This window comes from Hyaena hyaena, unplaced genomic scaffold (genome assembly GCF_003009895.1).
Source record: "Hyaena hyaena isolate Hyena2069 unplaced genomic scaffold, ASM300989v1 scaffold_1161, whole genome shotgun sequence".
Classification (NCBI taxonomy): Eukaryota; Metazoa; Chordata; class Mammalia; order Carnivora; family Hyaenidae; genus Hyaena; species Hyaena hyaena.
The window spans coordinates 387449-411348 of NW_024081795.1; the positions used below are offsets into that span (position 1 = coordinate 387449).

Here is a 23900-nt window from a genome sequence, read left to right on the forward strand (position 1 = left end):
GGACCTCTTCTAGGCAATTCCTGGTTTCATAGAAACCAGACCAACTTATTTCTCTATGTCCTTGAGAGGAATAATATACTTCATGAGGCAAACAGGCCTCCCAACTTCCAGCTTCCCACCATGTCCTGGGCACCTGCCTTCCCAATGTCCTAGGGAGGCCACCAAGGCATCGCCCACTCCTTGCCATCAAGGTGGTCGGCATGGCTCAAAGCCCAACCGTACGACTATGATGCTGGTGATGGAAGACAGATGGTCAGGTTCTCTTCCCCATGGAGCATTTTGGTGAGCTGCCTTCCCTTCTCTGGGTGGCTAGGTGGGAGGCCATCCTTGGGCTGTCTCTGAGCCCTCCAGCCTGCCTTCCTCTGGGCCCCTGCACTCACTTGGCTCCAATCTCTAAGGGAAAGAATCCCTTCCCCTAGTTTTTCTCACTGCCTTCTCTTGCCCAACAGTACAATTCAGAAGCCCAGGTCTGGCTGTGGCCAAGGGGGCAAGGCTTCCCCTGATCTAGCCTGGGCATTTGCCAGAGCGGGCAGCATCATCTATAAAGCTCCTCACAGACTAGCCAGAGAACACATATGACTTTATTAAAAAAGGTGTTTTGTTTGAAGCATCCTACACATGAGAACTGTCCTGTGCACACAAGTTCCCAGGAGTTAAGCAATTAGGCAGTTGAGGTCCTGGCTGCCGCCTCCCTGAAAAGGTCAATAGCATTCTTAGCTCGCTGCCTCAAGATCTGCCCAGGTGCCTGAGATGGTACCCAGCAGGGAGATTCTAGAGCCAAGGACAAGGTCTCTGTCTTAACCAGGAGCTCCATTTTTGGGGAACAACTTAGTGACCATAAACCTAGAGGACCCCCTGCCCCAATTTCTGGTGAGATGGAATGATGATTTCTGTGGCATGTAAAGTGAGGGGGAGCAACGGACAGGGAAGAGAAGCCCCAGTAAAGCTTGAGGGGTGAAAAAAGATGGAGGTCGAACAGGAGAAAAGGATGAGAACACCAGGATGAAATGAGAACCTGGGGGTGCCTTGTGGCGGGGGCCCCACCCCACAGGACCCCCCAGTGACAGGGGTGAGCGGTTACGTACTGATGGGTCACCCACCGATGAGGATCATGGGCCGGTTCTTCATCTGGGCAATACTGAACATGCCTGGGGTGAGGGAAAGATGGGGAGGGAGAGGAAAGCAGGAAAGGGGGAGGGGAAGGGCGGGGAGAGGAGAGTTCACTGAAACCGACAGTGGACACAGCGGTAGGACAACCCAGGGTCATGCACTCACCTAGGCGCACCCTGACAAACAGCCCCCGCTGCACGCTCAAGGCCACCCGCGACAGAGCCAAAGCAGTCTGTGGATGCCCGGACCCCACCCTCCAGAGAGGTACAGTGACACCGGTCTTCCCCACACCCCATAAGATGGCCCAAGAGAATTTGGGGTCCCCTCTCCTGCAAGGCTCTGCTGTGCCAATGCCCCCAAGGGAGGGGAACCATCACCACGCCCCCGGTCTACAGGTGCCACAGGAGGGACTGGACACCAGGACGGCACAGAGGCCCACTGGGTCCCTGCCAAGCTCTGCTCTGTCCGCTCAGCATCCCCCTCCCCAGCCCACTCAGCCAGCCTTACCTTCCCCATGCCCACCCCTCACCTGCATGCTGCCGCTTCTTCCTGCCCACAGCGGCCCCGATGATCTGCAGCAGCTCTTCCTCAGAGGCCCCCGCCCGCAGGTGGTCCCGAAGAGACACCTCTGAGTTCCCGAAGAGGCAGACCTGTGGGCGGTCACCATGGGGGTGAGGAGAACACACGCCTCCCTTGTCCCAAGCCTCAGCCCCCATCCGAAGAATTCCCCATGGGCCGAATGTCAGCACCCAGGCCTCCTGTGGCTGGGTCATACTCCAGACAGGACTTCTTGCACTGAAGAGCAGAAGGGGCTGGATGGTGAAGTCAGAGAGGCCGGAAGGACAGGAAGTCAGACACCCCGAGGCCTGTATCTGATTTATGAACATGCTACCTTCAGCTTGTAGAACATACTATAAAAAACTAAACAGTGGCCAACAGAGATGACACATGAAGACGTGATCCATGCCTTCTCCTAGTCGTCCCATACAACAGCCTCTTCACTGCCTTGAGAATGGACCCCAATCAGCTAGAGAAGAGTCTTGCCAGTGGCCCTGGACATGGCAGGTCCCCTCCTGGTCCCCACACTCACAGACATTACCTGCCTGTCCCCACGCCCACTCCGGGGTGTGATCCTGACTAATGGCTGAATAGCACGGACCTGGCAGAGGTGGGATCCTGAGCCCATTCAGACTCGACGCTCCCCAGCTCCTGAGGCAGGCTGGGTGCTCTGGGGGCTCAGGGGTGGATGAGGCAGTCCCAGAAAGCGAGATGCCTACCATCCTCCCACAAAACCATACAAAGCGCCTACTGTGTGCCAGCTCTGTACAAGTTGGCCCCATGGATACTGAGGAATGGAGAAGATACAAACAAAATCTAAGTGGAAGGTGCACCCTTTCACTGGGCTGTTCATATCACCCCCCTTGCATCGCCCCCAGGCCACAGGCTCCACTCTGCAACCCTGAGGCCCCCACAGACTCCACCTTCCGGGCTGCCCTCCAGCCAGCTTCCGCCTGGGTTAACCCTTGGGAGACTGGGGAGACCAAGCACCACTTCTGGGCTCTGTCAGGTCAGGTGGTGACCACTCCCCTCCACCAGGCCTCAGCTCTGCATAGGCTCTGGTGACATCACTTCCTCCATTCCCTGCGGGGTGGGAACAGCTGTCTGCTGACATCTCTCCTAAGCCCCCTTCACCCTGCACCAGAAATAGCCTCTCCATGACATTCTCTTCAGAACTGCACCTTCCATCTCCTGCAGGGGCCCTGACTATACAGATGCTGGCCCATACGTGATGGCGACTCCATGTCTCCAGCCCAAAGGGGGAAAAAAAAAAAAACAGCAAAGAAAACTAGCATTTGAACAAGCGCCGGGCGGTCCCTTTCGGACGTCTAACTCAATGCACCTAAACTGCTATCACCCTCCTCCCTGTGGTAAACAAAGTCCCACAGCTGACCTGACCCCTGGATGCCCTCGTGACCCTCCACATGCAGCGCCAAGGTCCTTCCTTCTCCCTTCCCACACTCACCTCACACTCTTACCTACACCCAGAGGGAAACGACCATCTGACTAGTCTTCCTATTTTCAAATTCAACCAGTGGGTTGTCCTTCCTCCAACATGAACGGAAGTCATGTCCCGCCTTGTCCAGAAGCTGCACAGCACCCTACTATCAACAGAACACGGCACCCCGCTGTCAGCAGAACACACGCTGCACCTCTTTTCCTGGGCATTCGAGCCTTCTACCACATGGTGTCTCCATTCCTGGCGTGAAGCTGCCCCAGCTATGTTAGTATGAATCCCGGACAAGTGTTCCCCCTTGCCTTCATTTCATCCTTCGAGGCTCACCAGCGTCCATACGGTGACCCCTCAACGTCCACCACCCTTTGGGCCTGTCCAGCCACTCATCTGACAAAGACTTATGCACAGCTGCACATCAGTTTTTTGTTTGGTCTCACCAATGAGACTGCCTCTCACGGGAGCGGGTATGTCGATGCCTCTCTGACACTCCCCACAGGGCTGAAGGCACAGACATGCTGTCAGATGTAACAGACGATGGTTTCAGAGCTGAGCCCAAAAAGGGACCAACTGGGGTGGGGGCTGGAGCGCAGTGCATACCGACTCCTTCACCTCTCCCCCATCCATCTCGGTAACACAGAGTCATGGAAAGTGGCCCCCAATCAACCCGAAGCTACTCCGGGGACCCTAGGAAGGCAGGCCATGAGTTCACTTTCACCTTTCTGCCCCCAGGAGCCCCCCAAATCTGACACTATTTCCCGAACCACTCAATGTATCCTGCTAGTCTCCCCTCCAGATGGGGGCATGAGTGGGAAGTGATAGTCACAACACACAAGTGGCAAGGGGCCCTTGTGGGGAAGGGGACACGTACCTTGAGGTTCCCATCTGCTGTGATTCTCAGCCGGTTGCAGGTTCCACAGAAGTGCTCAGACATGGATGTGATGAAGCTGAGCTGGCCTCGGAAGCCAGGGATTTTAAAGGCCTGGGGTGAAGAGGGAAAGAAGGGTGGGGGAGGGACAGAGATGGATGGGCCAAAGAGGGCCAGCTCTCCCTCCCCGGCACCAGAGCCCCCACTGCACAGCCTCTCCGGAGGAGCCCCAGGAAGGAAGCACCCAAGGCCCCCAGCCGGCAGAAGACTCTGCCAGGAGGGAGGACCCAGGAGCTCTCTGCTTGCACTGGGCCTGCCTGAGAGCAAACTGCTATGGATTCCAAGGCCCTCTCCACCACATACCGGCATGTGGCCTATGACCGGGCACGATGGCCGCCCCATGCCGGGCCTGCTGCTTTGTCCATAAGGAGGTGGCCAGAAGGTAATGCCTGCCGCTGCGTGGTACCACCCCCACTGCTGCATTCTGACCTCAGGGCCAGCCCTTGCTCCCTCCCCTGCCCCACCCTCCCGCCCCCAACCTTGGCTGTGCTGGATTCCTCCTCGGGCAGCTTCTCCAGCTCTGGCCACTGCTGCCGGAGGGTGTCCAGCATCTCCTTGTAGCTGACCATCTTCTTGAAGTTCCACTTGTTGCCTGTATTGGGGTTGGAAACCACGGAGTCACAGGGTTGCAGGGGCCCCGGGTCTTCAGGTCCTTCCTCCCACATCGCCGCTTGGGTTGGGGGTCAGGAAGCCCTGCCCTAAAACACGTGGGTCAAACCAAACCCACCCTGGACTCTGAGAGGTCTCCCATGCCCCATCATAGCCCCAGCCCGGGCATCAGCCCAGGCCCCACCCCATCATCTCTGCAGAAATTCCTACACACAGAGCAGGACCCGGGATCAGCAGCACCGACATGGTCAGATCTTGCCCACCCCACTCAACCCTTGCCAGAGCCCTCCATATGCCCATCCCCCATGCTCGCAGCATGGCACTGGTCCAGCTCTGCCCCCAGGCCCAGCCTCCTCTTCCCTCCCCGCCACAGGTCACTGACCATCGAAGGGCATGTACTCTATGAAGCGCACGTCCAGGGGGAGGCCCTCAGTCAAGGCCACAAAGTCCAGGAGCTCGTCTTCGTTTAGGCCTCGCATCACCACACAGTTCACCTGGCCACGGACAAGAGAACCACAGGGCGTCTTCCCTGCGTTCCCTCAGGGATGAGCTCTGGGGGTCTGGCGTCTGCCCAGACTCTCTCCATTGGGGGGCCCACTCCTGATCTCCCCACCCCAGGCCTCAAGTTGGGGATTCCAAGGGGGCACTGGCTTTCTCCTCTCCCTCGTAGGGGGTCAGGGACAGGCTGGATGCCACAGGGAAGGAAGTGGTGGGGGATACAGCATGGCTGCACTGGCCACGGGCCCAGAGGCTGGCGGTGAAAGACCAAGGGTAGAGGGGCAGAGGTCAGAGGTCAAGAGCAGCAACGCGTCCTCACCTTCACAGGGCTGTAGCCCAGCTCGATGGCCTTGTGGATGCCCTCCATGACCTTGTGGAAGCCTGCAAGGAGGGAGAGAAGGGTCTAGGAACTTTCTCCATCTCCCCTGCCCCCCTTACACCCATGGGGAAGCACCCAGAGCTGTAAGGAGCCTCAGGCATCACTGAATCCAGGGATCACATAGTAAATATTTTAGGATCTGAAGACCGAGAGATGAAATTAAGGCTATTATTAGGTATAGCTGTAAAGACTGTATTGACTCATACAGTCCAATAATTGAGTACAATTTTTTTTAATAACATAGCTCAACAAATATAATGGAGAAATAGAAGTCTTTTTGCTGGGATAATATTTTGCTTAAGTGGGGGTTCACAGTTCATGTTCCCTATAATTAAGTTGATTACAAATATTCTCTGTAAAATCCACTCTTGGCTTCCAGGCCATAAAACACATAAGCAGGGGGCTGGATTTGGCTGGTGGGCTGTACTGTGCCAACCCTGATCCAGGTGACCCCTCTCATTGTCTAGATGGGAAAACTGAGTGCCCTGCTCGAGGCCTCACACTGTGGGCTGTACAAGGCAGGTTTCCGGACTCCCTTGTCAGTGCTCTCCAACAGTCTGTCCACTGCTTTGCTGTGTGTACTCTCACTGTACCCCTACCACATGCCGGCGCTGTGCCAGGGCCAGCAAGCCTTTGCTGTGCGTATAGTACATGTGATCCCAGGCTGGCTCCTCCTCGCTGCCCGGCTCACTGCGCTCACTGCACCCACACATTTGAGCGCCTCCTGCATGCTGGCCCCTCCCCCACCCTGCCCAGCCTGGCAATGGTGTGTGATTCACAGCTGGGCCATCACCTCGGGGGAGGGTGGCCAAAGGACGGCCTCCATGGTTTCCTACTGAGGGAGGGAAAGGGGAAGAAAATGCAGCTTTCACACATAATGCCGTTATGATAATCTAGAAGTTTCTTCTTCTGTAAAGCACTCCACCTCCCAAAGGAGGCGGTGGACACAGGAGTATGAATGGGAAAGCAGATGGGATGTCAGGGTCCACTGTCTCCAATCCTCATTCTGGGAAAGAAGATGAAGAGGCAGGGGATGTGTGGATGTAGGGAAAACCCACAAGTACACTTTCCACTTTCCCACCTCAGAGCCCTTGCAGGTTCCCAAATAAGGTTACCCTTCAGAGTAAGGTCCCTTGATCCAACTCCTCCGCCGATTCCCTATTCCTTAAGCCCCAGCAAATAGGGGTAAATCCCACCCTCCATGGAGCCCTCCAGGTCTTCCCTGCTAGGAGTTCTCTCTCCTTCTCTGTAACACTTTAATCAACTCCACAAGACAAGCAAAGGTGGTCTAGTGGCATCACTAGAGGTTTTGGCCCTTAGTGGCCTGTGAGGCACAGCAATGTCCTGTGTGTCTCCGTTCCCTGCAGCACCTGAAACAGCTCTTTACAGAGGGCAAGGACTCCATGGGCACTTCCTCAGCACATGGATGGTATAAACAGGGAATCAGGGGCAGCAAGGGAAAGAGAGGGTGGGGCTGGGAGCTTGAAGCTGTTTCCAGAGAAGGGGAAAGAGAGCTGTGTCTCTCTGATCCTGCAAAGAAGTGCCAGTTATGTACCATGCTCTCAAATCTAAGGGCATTCAATGTTGGGTACCTCCCATCCCAAACTGAAGCCCATGGCCCATGAGACATCTGATGCTCCCCTAATGAGACCTGGGGCATAGGGCTGCTCTACCTCCCACCTCCTCCCTCCCTGATGAAGCCTGGTATCGGGGGGAGGCCATGGGTGTGCTGCTGCAGGACCCCGACCCGGCAGTGCTGTCCTTGACCTTGGGCAGCTGCTTCCACCCTGGGCTGTCCCACATTTTCTCTCAGAGCTCATCACAGGGTAACCAACTTGTCCCAGTCTGCCAGGGACTATCTTGATTTTAAAATGGAAAGGAATCATACTAGCAGCTTTCTCAGTCCTAGGCAAACTGAGGGCAGGGCAGGGGGAGATTGGTCACTGTAGCTCCTAGCACCTGATCCCCCAAATTTCCCAAGGATGTGGCTATAGAGACAGAGGACATTTGGGGAGGGTGGGGGGTGAAGAATAAAGGGGCAACCAGGCCCCTTGCCTGGCACCAGCCACAGCTCCTCAGCTACATGGGAAGGCCACTCACAACTGCAAACTATATCTGCTCACCTTTCCTGCGGACGATGAACTCAAACTTGGCTGGCACCAGGGTATCCAGGCTGATGTTGATGGCACTGAGCCCAGCTTTCTGAAGTTGAGGCAGCAGCCGGGCTAAGTTGATGCCATTGGTGGTGACGCCAATGGTCCTCAGCCCTTCTAGCCGGTGGAGCTGAGCTATAGAGAGAACAGGAGGGGGCATCAGCTGCTCAATTCCTGGTGAGGCCAGGTGAAAGGCTGGAGGAAGAAACTCTGGGTCCACAAAAGATGGGTGGAAAAGGGGTTCTCTGCACTCCTTTATTAGCTGGGCTTAGCTTAATAGGAAGCAGAAAAATTAAAAAACCCTTATAAAAATAACCAAAAGATTAAACACTGAGTGCTCATTCTGCTAGAGGCTCTGCTGAAGGCTTTGCGAGCCTTAGCTCATTGAAGCCTTACAACAAGGATGATTCCCATTTAATAGATAATCTCTCCAAGTCTCTCTTTCCTTAAGAAAATTGCTCAAAGTCACACAGCTAGTAAGAACAGTGGAGATTCAAATCCCTGTGTACTTGACTCAAAGACTATGGGAGTTAACCAACTCATAGGTCCTGATACTCTGTATAGAGAAAAAACAAGTGTTTGGATGATGTGTTAAACTGCCTCCTCCTTTCCACCCAAAATCGCTAGAAATAACAGAAGGATAAAAAGAGTCCACAGTAACACTGGAAGTCAAGAGAGAATGCTTTTAATGGTCCAGAGAAGTGGAGAAATTCTGAAAGACAGAAAGTAGATGGGATCACATGGGTTGAGGAAACTACAGCCCCAAGCACATATAGAAAGTACAAAGTGGGGGGGGGAATTAGTGTACCCCCAACTTAACAGTCACCTACAAAGGGGGCAGGGAGGTCATTGGGCATGTCAAGGAGGTGGCCTGTCTGAGGAACTGTATTTGCATGAACTGGGTAAGCTTTCTACTTCCATCCCTGTGTGCAGGGGAAGGCTATAGCTTTTACCCCAAGGCTAGACTACTGAAGCTAGCTGAAAGGGTGAGGATGACCAACATAAATAGAAACAGCATTGGCAGCCGAGCCAACAGAAGCCTTGGGCACCAGGATGAGTACAGAGCCAAGAGTCAGCACACATTTAAGGAGAATGCTGCAAAAGTAAGAGGAATTCCACAAAAAGAAGGATGAAAGAGGAAGGAAAAGTGACAGAGATAACAGAAGATGATTCTTTTAAAAATCAAAGTTAGATGAACACGGATGCAAAAAATCCTCAATAAAATATTAGCAAACCACACTCAACAACATATTAAGAGGATCATACATCATGATCAAATGAAATTCATTCCAGGGATGCAAGGATGGTTCAACATTCACAAAATCTATGTGATACAGACCACATAAATAAAATGAAAGATAAAAATCATATGGCCATCTCATCTGGCAAAATTCAACATCCATTCATGACAAAAACTCTTTAAAAAAAAGTGGGTATAGAAGGAATATTCCTCAACATAATAGAAGCCATGTACAAGCCTACAACTCACATCTTAGATGAAAAGCTTTCAGCTTTTCACCACTGACTAAGATCAGGAATAAGGCAAGGATATTTGTTCCTGCCACTTTTATTCAACATGTTATTGGAAGTTTTAGCCAGACCTTAGGAGAGAGGGAGAGGGAGAGAGAGAGAGAGACAGACAGACAGACAGAGACACAGAGAGAGACAGACAGACAGAAAGACACAGAGAAACAGACACAGAGAGACAGACACAGAGAGAGAGAGACAGACAGAGAGAGAGACAGACAGAGAGGGAGAGAGAGAGAGAGAGGAGGAGGAGGGAGGGAACATCAAACTAGAAGGGAAAAAGTAAAACTGTCACTATTTGCAGATGACATATTTTATATATCAAAACCCCCAAAGAATCCACTAAAAACAGTTAGAACTAATAAACAAATTCAGTATAGTTACAAGATACAAAATCAATATATAAAAATTTGTTGCATTTCTATATACCAATAACAAATTATCAGAAAGAAATAAAACAATTCCATTCATAATTGGAATTAATTTAACCAAGGAGATGCAAGACCTACACACTGTAAATTCTTATGACATTAGTAAAAGAAATCAAATAAGAGTCAAATAAATGGAAAGATATTCTGTGATCATGAACTGGAAGAATACTGTTAAAATGTTCATATTACCCAGAGCAATCTATAGATTCAGTGCAATCTTTATCAAAATTCCAATAGCATTTTTCACACAAATAGGACAATCCTAAAAAGTGTATAGAACCACAAAAGGCTCTAAATAGACAAAGCAATCTTGAGGGGAAAAAAAGCAAAATTGAAGGCATCATACTCCCTGATTTCAAACTATCTTACAAAGCTATGGTAAGCAAAAACAGTATGGTACTGGACAAAAACAGACACCTAGATCAATGGAACTGAATATAAAGCCCATAAGTAAACCCAAGCACATGTGGGTTTTAAATTATTACTCAATTAATTTATGACAAAGGAACCAAGAATATACAGTGGGAAAAGGCAGTATTTTCAATAAATGGTACTGGGAAAGCTGGACACCCACATGCAAAAAAATGAAACTGCATCACTACCTTACACCATGCACAAAGATTAACTCAAAATGGATGAAAGACTTGATCTAAAACCATAAAATGCCTAGAAGAAAATAAAGGCAGTAAGCTCTTTGACATAAATATTGGTGATAGTTTTTTTTTTAGAGCTGACAACCAAAAGCAGAGGCAAAAGTAAACAAGTGGAAAAACATCAAACTAAAAAGCTTCTGCACCAAATAAGTAAATTAATAAATTAAAATAAGATAAAATAAAAATAAAAAGCTTCTGCACTAAAAGGTAAATCATCAACAAATAAAAAGGCAACATCTGAATGGGAGAAGATATTTGTAAATCATATAAAGAACTTAATACAACTCGATAGCAAAAACCCAACAATCCAATTAAAAAATGGGCAGAGGGGGCACCTGGGCACTTAACTCAGTCAGTTAAGTGTTAAACTTCAGCTCATGTCATGATCTCATGGTCCAGGAGTTCAAGCCCTATATCAGGCTCCTCGTTGGTGGTATGGAGCTTCCTTGAGATTCTCCCTCTCTCCTCTCTCTACCCTTCCCCCACTCTCTCACTTGCTCTCAGAATAAATAAATAAATGTTTAAAAAGTTAAAAAATAGGGGCGCCTGGGTGGCTCTGTCAGTTAAGCAGCCAACTTCAGTTCAGGTCACGATCTCATGGTTTGTGAGTTTGAGCCCCGTGTCGGGCTCTGTGCTGACAGCTCAGAGCCTAGAGCTTACTTTGGATTCTGTGTCTCCCTCTCTTCCTGACCCTCCCCCGCTCATGCTCTGTTTCTCTCTCGCTATAAATTTAAAAAACATTAAAAAATTTAGAAAAAAGGTTAAATAAAAAATGGGAAGAGGATCTGAACAGATACGTTTTCAAAAAAGATACACAAGATGGCCAACAGGTATATGAAAAGGTACTCAACATCACTATCAGGGAAGTGCAAATAAAAACCACAGTAAAATATCACCCCACATCTTTTAGAATGGCTGTGATCAAAAAGACAAAAAATAACAAGTGTTGGTGAGGATGTAGAGAAAAGAGAACCCTTGTACAATGTTGGTGGAAACATAAATATACATAGAAACATAAATATACATAGCCACTATGGGAAAAGGTATACCTTCCTCAAAAACTTAAAAACTAGAACTATCATATGATTCAACAATTCCACTTCTGGGTATTTATCTGGGAAAAAAACCCACAACAAAAACACTAACTTCAAAAGATATATGCACCTCCACTGTCCACTGCAACATTATTGACAAAAACCAAGACATGGAAACAACTTAAGCGTTCACTGATGATGAATCGGAAAAAATAATGTGGTGTATATATACAATGGAATGTTATTTAGCCATAAAAAGGTCTTGCCATCTGTAACAACATGGATAGATCTTGAAGGCATTATGCTACCTGGAATAAGTCAGATAGGGAAAGACAAACCCCCTATGATCTCTTTTATGTGTGGAATCTGTAACAACAGAAAACCGATTTTGTTGATAAAGAAAACATACTGGTGGTTGCCAGAGGTGAGGGATAGGGAGTGGGCAAAATGGATGATGATGGTCAAAGGTACACACATCAGTTATAAAATAAAGTCATGGGGATGGAATGTACAGCATGGTCACCATAGTTACTACTATTGTATTGTATATTTCAAAGTTGCGAAGACAGATCACAAAGGTTCTCATAACAAGGAAAATAATTATATGTAGTGATGGATGTTAACCAGATTTATTGTGGTGTTCATTTTGCAATATATGCAAATATTGAATCATTGTGTTATACACCTGAAACTAATAAGGTAGTAGGTGAATTATATGTTTTAAAAAATCAGAATTAATATCCTCGGGGGATATTACATACTGAAAACAAGAGAAAAAAATTAATCAGAACTCCTGAAAGTAAAAAAAAAAAAAAAAAAAAAAAGTACAGTTATAGAAAGAAAACAAGCTAGATGGAAAGCTGGGATGGACACCTATGCAGAGTAAATGAGCAAGACTGAATTGAGCAAAAGAATTCTCCCAGAATTGTATACACAAAGGAATGGGACTTAAAAAACCTACCTGCTTACATTTAAATCTAGAGAACAGATACTGTGTAAAAATGTCCATAGTAGTTATCTGTGATCAGGAAGATTATAGGTAATTTTTATATGTACTTATCTAGAGGTAAAATTTACTTCAAACTACCTGAATGCATGAATCTTGGTATACAATCTGCTCAGCTCTACAAAAGTGAAGAAAGCAGTAGTAAATTGCCCAAGTGAAGTTGGGTTGAGTAAAAGGTAACAGAAGATCACAAAATTAACACCCAGCTTAGGTAGGGGTATGTGGAAATACACATGTTCATGATGTAAGACTATACTAATATAGCTTTTCTGGAGATGAGCTCTGTATCTAGGGAGAAGTAGTATGTGGAACTTTATAAAGCCTGTGACCTGAAATTTTACTTTTAAGACTTTAACCTAAGGAGGGTTGCCTGGGTGGCTCAGTCATAGAAGTGGCCAACTCTTGGTTTCGGCATGTCACGATCTCACATGGTTCGTGAGATCGAGTCCTGCACTGGGCTCCATGCTGACAGTGTGGAGCCTGCTTGGGATACTCTCTCCCCCTCTCTCTTTGCCCCTCCTCTGCCCATGCACACATGTGTGTGCTCACTCGCTCTCTCCCTCAAAATAAATAAATCTTTAAAAAAAGAATTTAACCTAAGAATAATTAAGAACACAAATAATATTCTATCTATAAGAATGTTGATTAGAGAGCAATACATAATAAAGAAAAGAGGGAAATCATTCAGATAGCCACAATAGAAAACTGGCTAAATTATGCTTTGTCTGGATGATGCAGTGTTATGCAACCAAAAATGACTGTAAAATAATGTTAGGGATGTTGGGAAACATAGAGGTTATATTGGTCACGGTTGGAGACAAAAGTCAAACTAGATACAAAGAAGAAAACAGGTCACCAAGCCAAAATGGTGGTAGTTGTTGCAACTGGACAGTAATGATATTCCTTTTCCTTCTTTGAAATAAACATGTATTATTCTTGTAACAAGAAAATGAAAGTTTAAAAATCAAAGTTGTTGTTTTAAAAAGTGTGAAAATTAATCACGGGAAACCCCACTCACATGAAGTTGGGAGTTTTTTGGCGAGGGTACTCTCTCGCTCAAGCACTCAGTCACTGGCAGACCCAACTGGAAGAGAGGGACTTGACACTGGCACTTGGCCCAGTTGGAGAAAGACACACTTTCCTTATCCCCCTGCCAACAGCTCAGCCAATGAGAAGCCACTATACGGAACTCCCTATTTACTCCAATGGCCATTACTCTTCCTTTGTAGCGGCCTTCCTGGCTTTCCCTTTTCTCCATAAAAAGCTTACCTCTTTTTGTTCTCCAGACTTGACTCTGGTTTGCCACAGCTTGTCTGTCCCAGATTGCAATTGTCTTTTATTCCTGAATAAACCCATTTCTGCTGGTTAAAAATAACTTGGTCGTTTTTATTTTCAAGGTTAACAAGAGAAGAGCTTTACTGTGGGAAAGTAAAACATGGAAATTCAGCAGTAGTTGTTGGCTCCTTCTACCAAATCAACTCTGAAGAAACAAAGAATCCAGGAACTTTAAGAAATGAAAATCTTGAGGAGCAACACCGGAAGAAGGAGAGTTCCTTTGAACTGGTGTTGGGGAGGGAGTTTGTAGCCTGAGGCTGCAGGCAGAAAAGGTGAGCAGTTAAAGGAAAACAAGGTAGTTCAAGCTTGAATCCACTGATGCCTCAGAACAGTATCATTTGTTCCCTTACTGAAGAAATCAGTGTCAACAACCCCAGAGCACTAGCTGGGGAATCCACCTGAGCTGAACTCAGGGAATCCACCACAGCCCTGCTGGAAGAGGGGCTGCAGACAATAACCTTAGGCATTCGTTCCTCCGTCCACCCCCCTCCAAAGCCCCAGAACTGGTGGGTTAAAATCAAGGGTAACTGCCTCTTTTCAAATCTGCTTCGCCCTGAGGATTTGAAGGTGAAGACTTGTAAGGTTGCTGTAATACATGATGGTAGGAGGTGCCATTCTCATAATCTAAATGAATACCACCTCCTGGAGTTGTGTGGTATACAACTCACCCACGGCCAGGCTGGCTGCTTGGTGGGAAGGTTACAAACATGAATGAACAACTGTGATATTCTCAGCTCTTGAGCCCCCCTGGCCTATCAACTACCAAGATCTGGCCTTAAATCTTTTCCCATTAAGCAGTGCCAAACAGAATGGCTAATATCCTCAGGGGAACAAATTTACCAGCTAATCTAAAGAGACCCTTGAGGAGGACAACTACAGCTCCCTGCCCCCCAACAAGAAAAAAAAACCCTGTAAAATATATGACAATAGAAGGAAAATGATTAAAACAGATCAATGTAAGATAAACATGATAATTACAGTAGAAGGGATAACGAAGGATATTAAAGACATGACAGAAAAATTTTCATTGTAAAAAAGAACAAGGGGAAAGCCATAGTAACTAAACGTATAAAATGCAAGAAATAAGATATAGTAACATGGTGAGTTAGAAGATAAGATTTAGGGCTCTCCCAGGAAAAAGAGGAAGAGAGTAAGAAATCAAAATGTAATTTAAAAACTGTGAAGGCTCTAAGAAGAAGGGGCAACATCCAGATAAAAAAGGTCCCAGGAAAAAAATTAAACTGGACAAGAAGGAACTACAGAAGAAATAGTGGAGAGAATTTTCCCCAAATTTAAAACAAATGGCTTCATACTGAAAGGGCAATTCCACTGAATGTCAATAGGACAAATGAGGAAAAGTCTATCCTATGGGTATTACAGTAAAATTTAAGAAAATCAGCAATAAAGAAAACACTCTAATAACCTCCAGAGAGAAAGAATGTATCACCTACCAAGATCAAGAACCAGACTGATATCAGACTTTTCCCAACAGCAAACTGACTATAAGCAGACAATGTAGTGACATTTTTTTTAAATGTTTTATTTATTTCTGAGAGAGAGAGGGAGAGAGAGATAGCGTGAACAGGGGAGGGTCAGAGAGAGAGGGAGACACAGAATCCGAAACAAGCTCCAGGCTCTGAGCTGGCTGTCAGCACAGAGCCCGACATGGGGCTCGAACCCACGAACCGTGAGATCATGACCTGAGCTGAAGTCGGACGGTCACCCGACTGAGCCACCCAGGAGCCCCTGTAGTGACATTTTTAACAGAACTAAGGAATGGACCTTGAATTTAAAGTTTTATATGCATTCAAATAACATTAAAACTTCTACACTACTACTTTAAAACGTTATACAAACTACCTGTCAGATTTAGTTAGATTCAGATTCACCATTAGACACACATCAAGCAACTTTTAGAGAGAATACTCAAATAAGAGGAGAAAGAAACTCAGGGGTTACAACAAGAATTACAAGAGTATGGGTGATCAAATACCTTGGGGAAGTTTGTTATCTTAAAAGACAGGGAGGGCTTACAAGTGACATGGAGGGACAGAGTAGTTCTAGTAATCCAGAAATAAAATTCTAGAAAATACCAATACAGAGCACCGAGGTGGCTCAGTCAGCTAAACATCCGACTTTGGCTCAGGTCATGGTCTCTTAATTCGTGGGTTTGAGCCCCGCATCGGGCTCTGTGCTGACAGCTCAGAGCCTGGAGCCTGCTTCGGATTCTGTGTCTCCCTCTTGCGCCCCCCACTATGCTCCGTATCTGTCTCTCTTTCTCAAAAATAAACAAACAAAAAAACCAATAATGGTGGGGGGGAGGGTTGACAAAATCAAGGGCCTATAAGTATGCTGAAGTTCTCGTTAGAGAGAAGGAGGGATCACTTATTTAAAAAGCCAAAAGAGAGGAAAAAAAAAAAAAACATAGAAAAAGTAGGACAAAGGATTATAGAACCAAGTGCAAATATTTCATTACTAAGGTACCGAGAATAAACTCACTAGTTAAGTCAGATTGTCAAATTTGATATGAGAAACAAAAGTAACAGCTATGTGTCGTTATAACAGACATACCTAAGGTATAAGAACATAAAAAGATTTAAAGTAAAAGGGTGAAAGCAGACACAATGGTCTGACTAAAGCCAAAAGCAAGCTGATATAACTTTGGTTAAAATAAAATACATAGAACTTAAAGACCCCAAGTATCATTATGGGGAGACCAACTACCTAGTGATAAAAGATCCAATTTATGAAGAAGACATAACAATTCTAATCACATATGAACCTAATAAAATCACCTCAGCTATATATAAAATAAAATAAAAAAATAGGACCTCTGGGAGATATTAGCCTATCTATCCACTGATTTATTACTGGCAGCCCAAACAGGTAGAAAGCCAGCAAATGAAGATAACTAAAGGTTTGAACAATAAAATTAACCATCTGGATCCAATGAACAAATATAAGTATCTCCATCCAATAATTAAATAACCATTCTCTGCAAGCACACATAGAACATTTATAAAAACTGCCAATATACTAGGTCATAAAGCAAGCCTCAATACATTTTAAAGAATTATCATGTAGTTAAGATTCTCTGACCACTATATAAATTATAATTTAATAATAAAATATAAATGCAAAATCCTTATATTTAGAAACATGTATATTAAAAACAGTACATATTTCATAGATCAAAGAACAAATCAGAATGAAAATTAATAATTATTATAACTAAATTTATGAAAGCAATAAGCTACACCAGGATGGAAACAGAAGTAATAAAATACAGTAAGATTCAACAAATCCAAAAGTTGGTTTCTTGAAGACTAGCACAATAGATAAACTTCTGGTGAGATTTATCAAGAAAAAAAAAAGATAATGTAGAAATAAAGCACAAGATTTAAAATAAAATCAAATTTCAAATAAAATGGATTAAAAAGAAAATATTACTGACAATTTCAAAGCAATAAACTGAAAATAGAATGACAAAGGTCATAAAAAAAAAAAAGAACTATCAAAACTGACTCTAAAGAAGTCAAGAATTTGAATAGTGCAGTACCATTAAAGGAATTGGAGATTCAGTTAAAAATCTCCATGCAAAGAATATACCAGGTGCAATTTTACAGGTGAGATCTATCAAATTTTTGAAGTGATTACCACAGATTAATACAAACTCCTGCACATGAAAGAATGAGAGGGAACACTATGTACTACAGTTAAATGTTTGTGCCCTGCCTCCCTCCAAATTCACATGTTGAATCCCAACGCTCAATGTTAGAAGGTATGTCCTTTGGGAAGTGATGAGGTCTTGAGGGTGAAGGGATGTGTGCTCTGATACGAGAGAACCCCACAGAGCCCCTTCTGTTACGTGAGGATACAATGAGAGGTCCGTGACCCGGAAGAGAGCCCTCACCTGACCACGCTGGCACCTTGATCTTGGATTTCTGGCCTCTGCTACTGTGAAATAAATGTGTTTTATTTATAAGCTACCTGATCTATGATATTTTGCTAGAGCAGACTGAATGGACTAATATACTACCCAACTTGATATGACAATCAGTTAAGGCAGGCATGGGAATGGCAAATTACATGTCCCTTTCACTCATGACTATAATTGTAAAAACTTAAAATAAACTGGACCTAACAGTAGATAAGAGCATAGTTAACCATGACTAGGTTGGGTGTACTACAGGATTAATATAAAAGAAGCCATATTGTCATTCAGAGTAATAGCATACCAAAAAAAAAATCATGAATCATCCTAACATACATTAAAAAAATATAACTTAAATTTGTAAAAAAGCTTTAGTAAGGAAACTTCATTATTTGATTAAAGTTACTTTTGAAAAAATATCATAAAGAATATTCTAAATGGGGAAACATCAGGAACATGGTCCTATTACTACTACTATTCCAAATCATTCTTGAGGTCTTAGGTATTGCAATAGAACAAGAAAAGGAAATTAAAGGCAAAAAAGAAAGGGAAAAAAATTCCCTTAGTTGCAGATGATATGGTTGCTAGCATAGAAAACTCCAAAGAATCTAAACTGACATAGTCTCCTAATTCTTATCAAATGCTATAATATATCAAAAACAATTAGAAAATGTAATTTTAAAAAATGACACTCTCTGTCAGAACCCTAGCATAAAACAGAATTAATTCTGCCTGTTAAAATAAAAGACTTTAGTGACAGGGCTACTTGCAAAGGTATGGGCAGAATTAAGGGCTCCAACAATGAATATAGCACTCAGACTAGCAACACTGGGGACCCATTACCATGCCTAGGGACAAAGGCAAATGGAGAGAAAATTAAGTTAGGAATCCAACTAAGTCACCATGGAGAGGCAGTTTTAGTCCCGGAGGGAATTCAGTCACTGTCAAAAACCCAGTGCAGAAATCCAAACCATTCAGAAACCCACCAGGCAAGAGACGCTGGGTGACCCTAAGGGTCAGCCACCTAGAACACAGAGAAGGAAAAAGGAAGCAGATGGGTGTGGGAAGATGGAGATATGAACAAAAACAATGTCAGTTCTCCCCAGCTGGATATATACATTTAATGAGATTAAAATCCCAACATGGGGAACTGGGTGGCTCAATCAGTTAAGTGTCTGACTTCGGCTCAGGTCATGATATCATGGTTCATGGGTTCAAGCCCTGTGTCGGACTCTGTGCTGACAGCTCAGAACCTGGAGCTGCTTCAGATTCTGTGTCTCCCTCTCTCTCTCTCTCTGCCCTTCCCCTTTTTGTATGCTGTCTCTCTCTCAAAAATAAATATTAAAGACAAATTTTTAAATCCCAACAGATACACATTTTCTTTTCCCTATGAAAAGAAAATTGTAAAAAAATAATTCCATTTACATTATCAAAAAGAATTTTAAAACTTAGGAATTAACCAAGGAGGGAAAGACTTGTTACAATGACAACTATAAAACATTGCTGAAAGAAATGAAAGATAAATGGAAACACATCATGGATTGGATGATACAATATTGTTAACATGACAATACTACCCAAAGAAATCTGTAGAGTCAATGCAATCTCGGTCAACATCCAATGACATGCTTTGTAGAAACAGAAAAATCCACCCTAAAATTCATACGGAATCTCAGGGAATTCCAAATAGTCAAAACAATCTTGAAAAAGAAGAACAAATAGAGGAGTCACACTTCCTGGTTTCAAAATCTATTATGAAGCTACAGTAATCAAAACAGGGTGGTATTGGCATGGACATATACGCCAATGGAGGAGTCCAGAAATAAACATCAGCATATATAGTCTAATGATTTTAAGGATGCCTAGACCATTCAACAGGGGAGAGAGAGTCTTTTCAGCAAATGGTGCTAGGAAAATTGGATATTTACATGCAAAAGAATGAAGTTGGACACTTACCAAATATCATATACAAAAATTAACTTGAAACGGCTCAAGGTCCTAAATAGAAGCCCTAAAACAATAAAATTTTTAGAAAAAAATCATAGCATAAAAGATTTGTGACACTGGATTTGGCACTGGTTTCTTGGATATGACACCAAAGGCACAAGCAACAAAAGAAAAAATAGACCAACTGGACTTGAGGAATATTTAAAATTTTTGCTCATCAAAAGACGCTATCTACACAGTAAAAGGCAAGACAGAGAATGGGAGAAATATTTCTAAATCATCTATCTGATAAAGGGTTAATCCCCAGAATATTAGGGAATTCCTATAGCTTAGCAACAATAAAACAAGCCAATTCAAAAATGGGTAAAGGATTTGAATAGACATTTCTCCAAAGCAAACAGATGAATGGCCAATAAGTACTTGAAAAAATGCTCAACATCACTAATGCTCAGGGAAATGCAAGTCAGAATTACAATGATACCACCTCACACACATTAGGATGGTTACTCTCAAAAAAAGAAAAACAAAACAAAACAAAACAAAAACAAAAAACCAGAAACAAATGTTGGAGAGGATGTGGAGAAAGCTGAACCCTGTGCACTGGTAGTGATGTGAAATGGTATAGCTGCTATGGAGAACAGTATGGGGGGCTCACCCCAAAATTAAAAATATAAGTTTAATTTATTAAATAATAACTGGGTGACTCAGTCGGTTGAGCGTCTGACTTTTTTTAATTTTTTTTTAATAGCTTATTTATATTTAAGACAGAGACAGAGAATGAGCGGGGGAGGGGCAGAGAGTGAGGGAGACACAGAATCTGAAACAGGCTCCAGGCTCTGAGCTGCCAGCACAGAACCCGATGCGGGGCTCAAACCCATGAACTGTGAGATCATGACCTGAGCCGAAGTCAGACGCTTAACCGACTGAGCCACCTAGGCGTCCCAAGCATCTGACTCTTGATTTCAGCTCAGATCATAATCTCGCAATTCATGGGATTGAGCCCCATGTCGGGCTCTGTGCTGACAGTGCAGAGCCTGCTTGGGATTCTCTCTCCCTCTGTCTCTGCCCCTCCTTCTGCACACACTCACTCACTCAGTCTCTTCTCAAAAGAAATAAAAAAACTTAAAAGTAGAATTACCATATGACCCAGCAATTCTACTTCCACTATTTCCTTGAAAGCAGAGTTTCAAAGAGATATTTCTATACCCATGTTCATAGCAGCATTATGGTAGAAGCAAACCAAGTTGACCAATGAATGGATTACCAAAACATGGTATATATGTAAGCAAAATATTATTCAGCTTTAAAAAAAAATTCTGCAGGGTGCCTGGGTGGCTCAGTCAGTTGAACGTCCGACTTTTAGCTCAGGTCAATCTCCGGGTCGTGGAATTGAGCCGCACATCAGGCTCCACGTTGAGTGTGGAGCCTGCTTAAGATTCTCTCCCTCTCTTCCTCCCTCCCTCCCTTTCTCTCTCTCTGCCCCTCTCCCAACTCATTCTCTCTCTAAAAATAAAAAACAAAAAAATAAATAAAAAAATAAAAAGAAATCTTGCAATATGCTATAACATGGATGAACCTTGAGGGCATGATGCTAAATGAAATAAGCCAGACACACAAAAAGACGAATACTGCATGATTCCACTTACATGAAGTTCTTAGAGTAGCCCAAATCATAAAGACAAAGTATAACGGTGGTTGCCAGGGACTGGGGGGAGTGGAGAATGGAGAGTTACTGTTTAATGGATATCAAGTTCCAGATTTACAAAATGAAAAGAGTTCTAGAGATGAATGGTGGGGATGGAGCACAACAGTGTGAATGTACTTAATACCATTGAAATGTCCACTTAAAAATGGTGACGATAATAAGTTTTATGGTATGTATATCTTCAGATAATAAAAAAAAGAAAAAGAAATCCCAAGAGAATTTTCCATGAAACTCGCTAAGCTGATTCTAAAACTTCCATGAACAGAAGCATCGCTGAAGCACTACTGAAGAATAAAAAGAACTTTCTCTACCAGATAATGGGTGTATTATGAAGCTACAGTGATTAAGACTGTATGACATTGGCATTAAGATAGACAAGCTAAGCAGAATGGCACTCAAAACACACCAGGGCACACATGGTAGATTTAGAGAGGAAGCAGAGGCTGCAATAAAAAAGAACTAGAGAAAATTATTATCATATGGAAAAAAAATGAAGCTGGTTTCCCAAAAATGAACCACAGATGAACTAAGGACTTAAATGCAAAAGACAAAACTTCAACTGTTTTAGTAGAAACAGATGTAGGTGTTCTGACCTCGGTTGAGGTGTTTCAATAAAAAGATATAAAAAGCACTAACCATAAAGGACAAAACTGACCCATTTAGGAACCCCTACTGATCAACAGAACTGTTATACAAAATGTTGCTTATTTTTTCACACTGAGAGAAGACATGTGCAACAAACGTAAAGAACTTTTACCAAACCAATATGAAAGAACAAATAGCTAGACAGAAACATGGGCAGAAGACAAAACGCGCCATTATACAAAAGATATTTTTGGCTGATAAACATGTGAAGAGATGCTTGACCTCATTCTTAAACAGGGAAATATAAATGAAGACCAAATAAAATACCATTTCATCCTCATTCAACTGGCAAAAACCCAGAAAAGGCATAATGAGTGTCGAGGAGGATGTGGTTCAAAGGCTCTCTTAGGTGGAGAGGAGACTGGCATATAACCACTTTGAAAGGTAAGACCAAATTATTTCCCAAAGTTAATCATTTACCCATTCTACAAGGCTGCAATCCCATTCCTCCAGGAAGTGCACACCAGGATGCGTGAACAAGAATAAAAATATTTAAAGTAGCACTACTTAGAACACCAAAACCCTGGCAATAGCCCAAATGCTCACTAATTGGATAAAGTGTTCTATATTCACACAGTGGAACAGCAGAGAATAGGAACGAATTCCTATCCATCCATTCACAGGATGATGTGTATGAAGTGTGGTTGCACTGAAAGAATGTGACCTAAAAGATACACCGCACAATCCTTATAAAGTTCAAAAACACTGTATTTTGTTTAGGTGGGATGCCTGGGTAGCTCAGCTGGATGAGCATCCGGCTCTTGATTTGGGGTCAGGTGATGATCTTAAGGTCCATGATCAAGCCCTGTGTCAGGCTGTGCGCTGACAGCACAGAGCCTGCTTGAGATCCTTCCTCTCTCTCTCTGTCCCTCCCCTGCTTGTGCACATATTCTGTCTAATAAGTAAACAAACTTTAAAAAAAAAAAGGAGATAGGGAATGATAGATTTAAAAAAAATCCCAAACCTCTGCTATGACATGATACCTGCTGGCCACATGTGGTGATTTCAATTACTTAAAATGTAATAAAGTTACCAGTTCAGTTCCTGAGTCACACGGGTTTCACCCAAGTGCCCAAGGCTACATGTGAGTACTAGCTCCCACATCACACGACACCAATCCACAACGTTTGCACCACCGGGCGAAGTGCTGTTGGGCAGTACTGCTCACAAAGAGCTCAGCTGCAAGGGGTGAGGAATTCGTTCCCACATAAGCCGGGTGGGAGAAGTCTCGGGCAGTCTGGGGCTGGCAACAGGATTCACAGCCAATGCAGGTGGGGAGCAGAGCGGGCTGGGCAGTCTCCCCATGGGGAGTTCTGCAGCACCCGGCCCAAGGCAGGGATCCGAAGTGGTCAGGCCAGCAGGCTCAGACAAACCCGCAACCTGGGTGGGGTCCCTGGGTACTCCAGCCTGGGAGCATGGGGACAAGTGTTGGTGAGCATCCCCACTCTGCTATTCCCTCCCCTCCCCTCAGCCCTGCTTCCCCACTAGCACCTACTGCTCTGAGGAAGTACCTCTGGGGAAGACTGAGGAGCTTGGCTGAGAGATGTCTAAGTGTTAGTAAGCATGGCACCAGAGCAATCCAAGGCCTTGCAGCTGCCATTTTTTGGAGCACTATCACAGACAAGAAGAGGGCTGTCTTTCCCAGGACACCTATGCCCTTGGGGGTGGGAGGTGAAGCCCCCTAAGCAGGTCACTGCGGCCAGGTCCTTGTCCTACGTAGCATCCCTATGCTGATCAACTCTCATCCATCCCATGTAATCAGCCAGGACCCATAACCACGGGCCATTACAGCAGGGAAGACCCTTGCAGAGGCTAGTGCACAGATGAGGGCACTGAGGCCCGGGGCGGGTAAGGAATCTGCATGAGTTCACGTGGCGGGGCGGCGGCAGATGGGGAAAGGGCCGCCAGCTTTCCTGATTTCCATTCTTCCCTCCATGTAGGTCGGCAGCTCCCATAGAAGAACCTGTGTCCCCAGGTCTGTCCTCAGTCACTCCT

General features: G+C 44.6%; 1 protein-coding gene across 6 annotated transcripts in view; it reads right to left on the minus strand.

The window, feature by feature from the left end:
- The window catches only part of MOCS1 (molybdenum cofactor synthesis 1), a 37914-nt gene that overhangs the window by 2512 nt on the left and 11502 nt on the right, over positions 1-23900 (minus strand). For 2 of the 6 annotated variants that reach the window (XM_039222582.1, XM_039222583.1), the window contains 7 exons: positions 7659-7823; positions 5476-5537; positions 5041-5152; positions 4529-4641; positions 3993-4103; positions 1640-1760; positions 1101-1148 (listed from right to left, as the gene is read on the minus strand). In XM_039222582.1, coding sequence (XP_039078513.1) covers positions 1101-1148; positions 1640-1760; positions 3993-4103; positions 4529-4641; positions 5041-5152; positions 5476-5537; positions 7659-7823 — 732 coding nt within the window. Of the gene's footprint in view, positions 1-1085; positions 1149-1639; positions 1761-3992; positions 4104-4528; positions 4642-5040; positions 5153-5475; positions 5538-7658; positions 7824-23900 lie in introns of all 6 variants that reach the window. The other 4 variants (XM_039222586.1, XM_039222587.1, XM_039222584.1 and 1 more) reach the window with 2 other exon arrangements.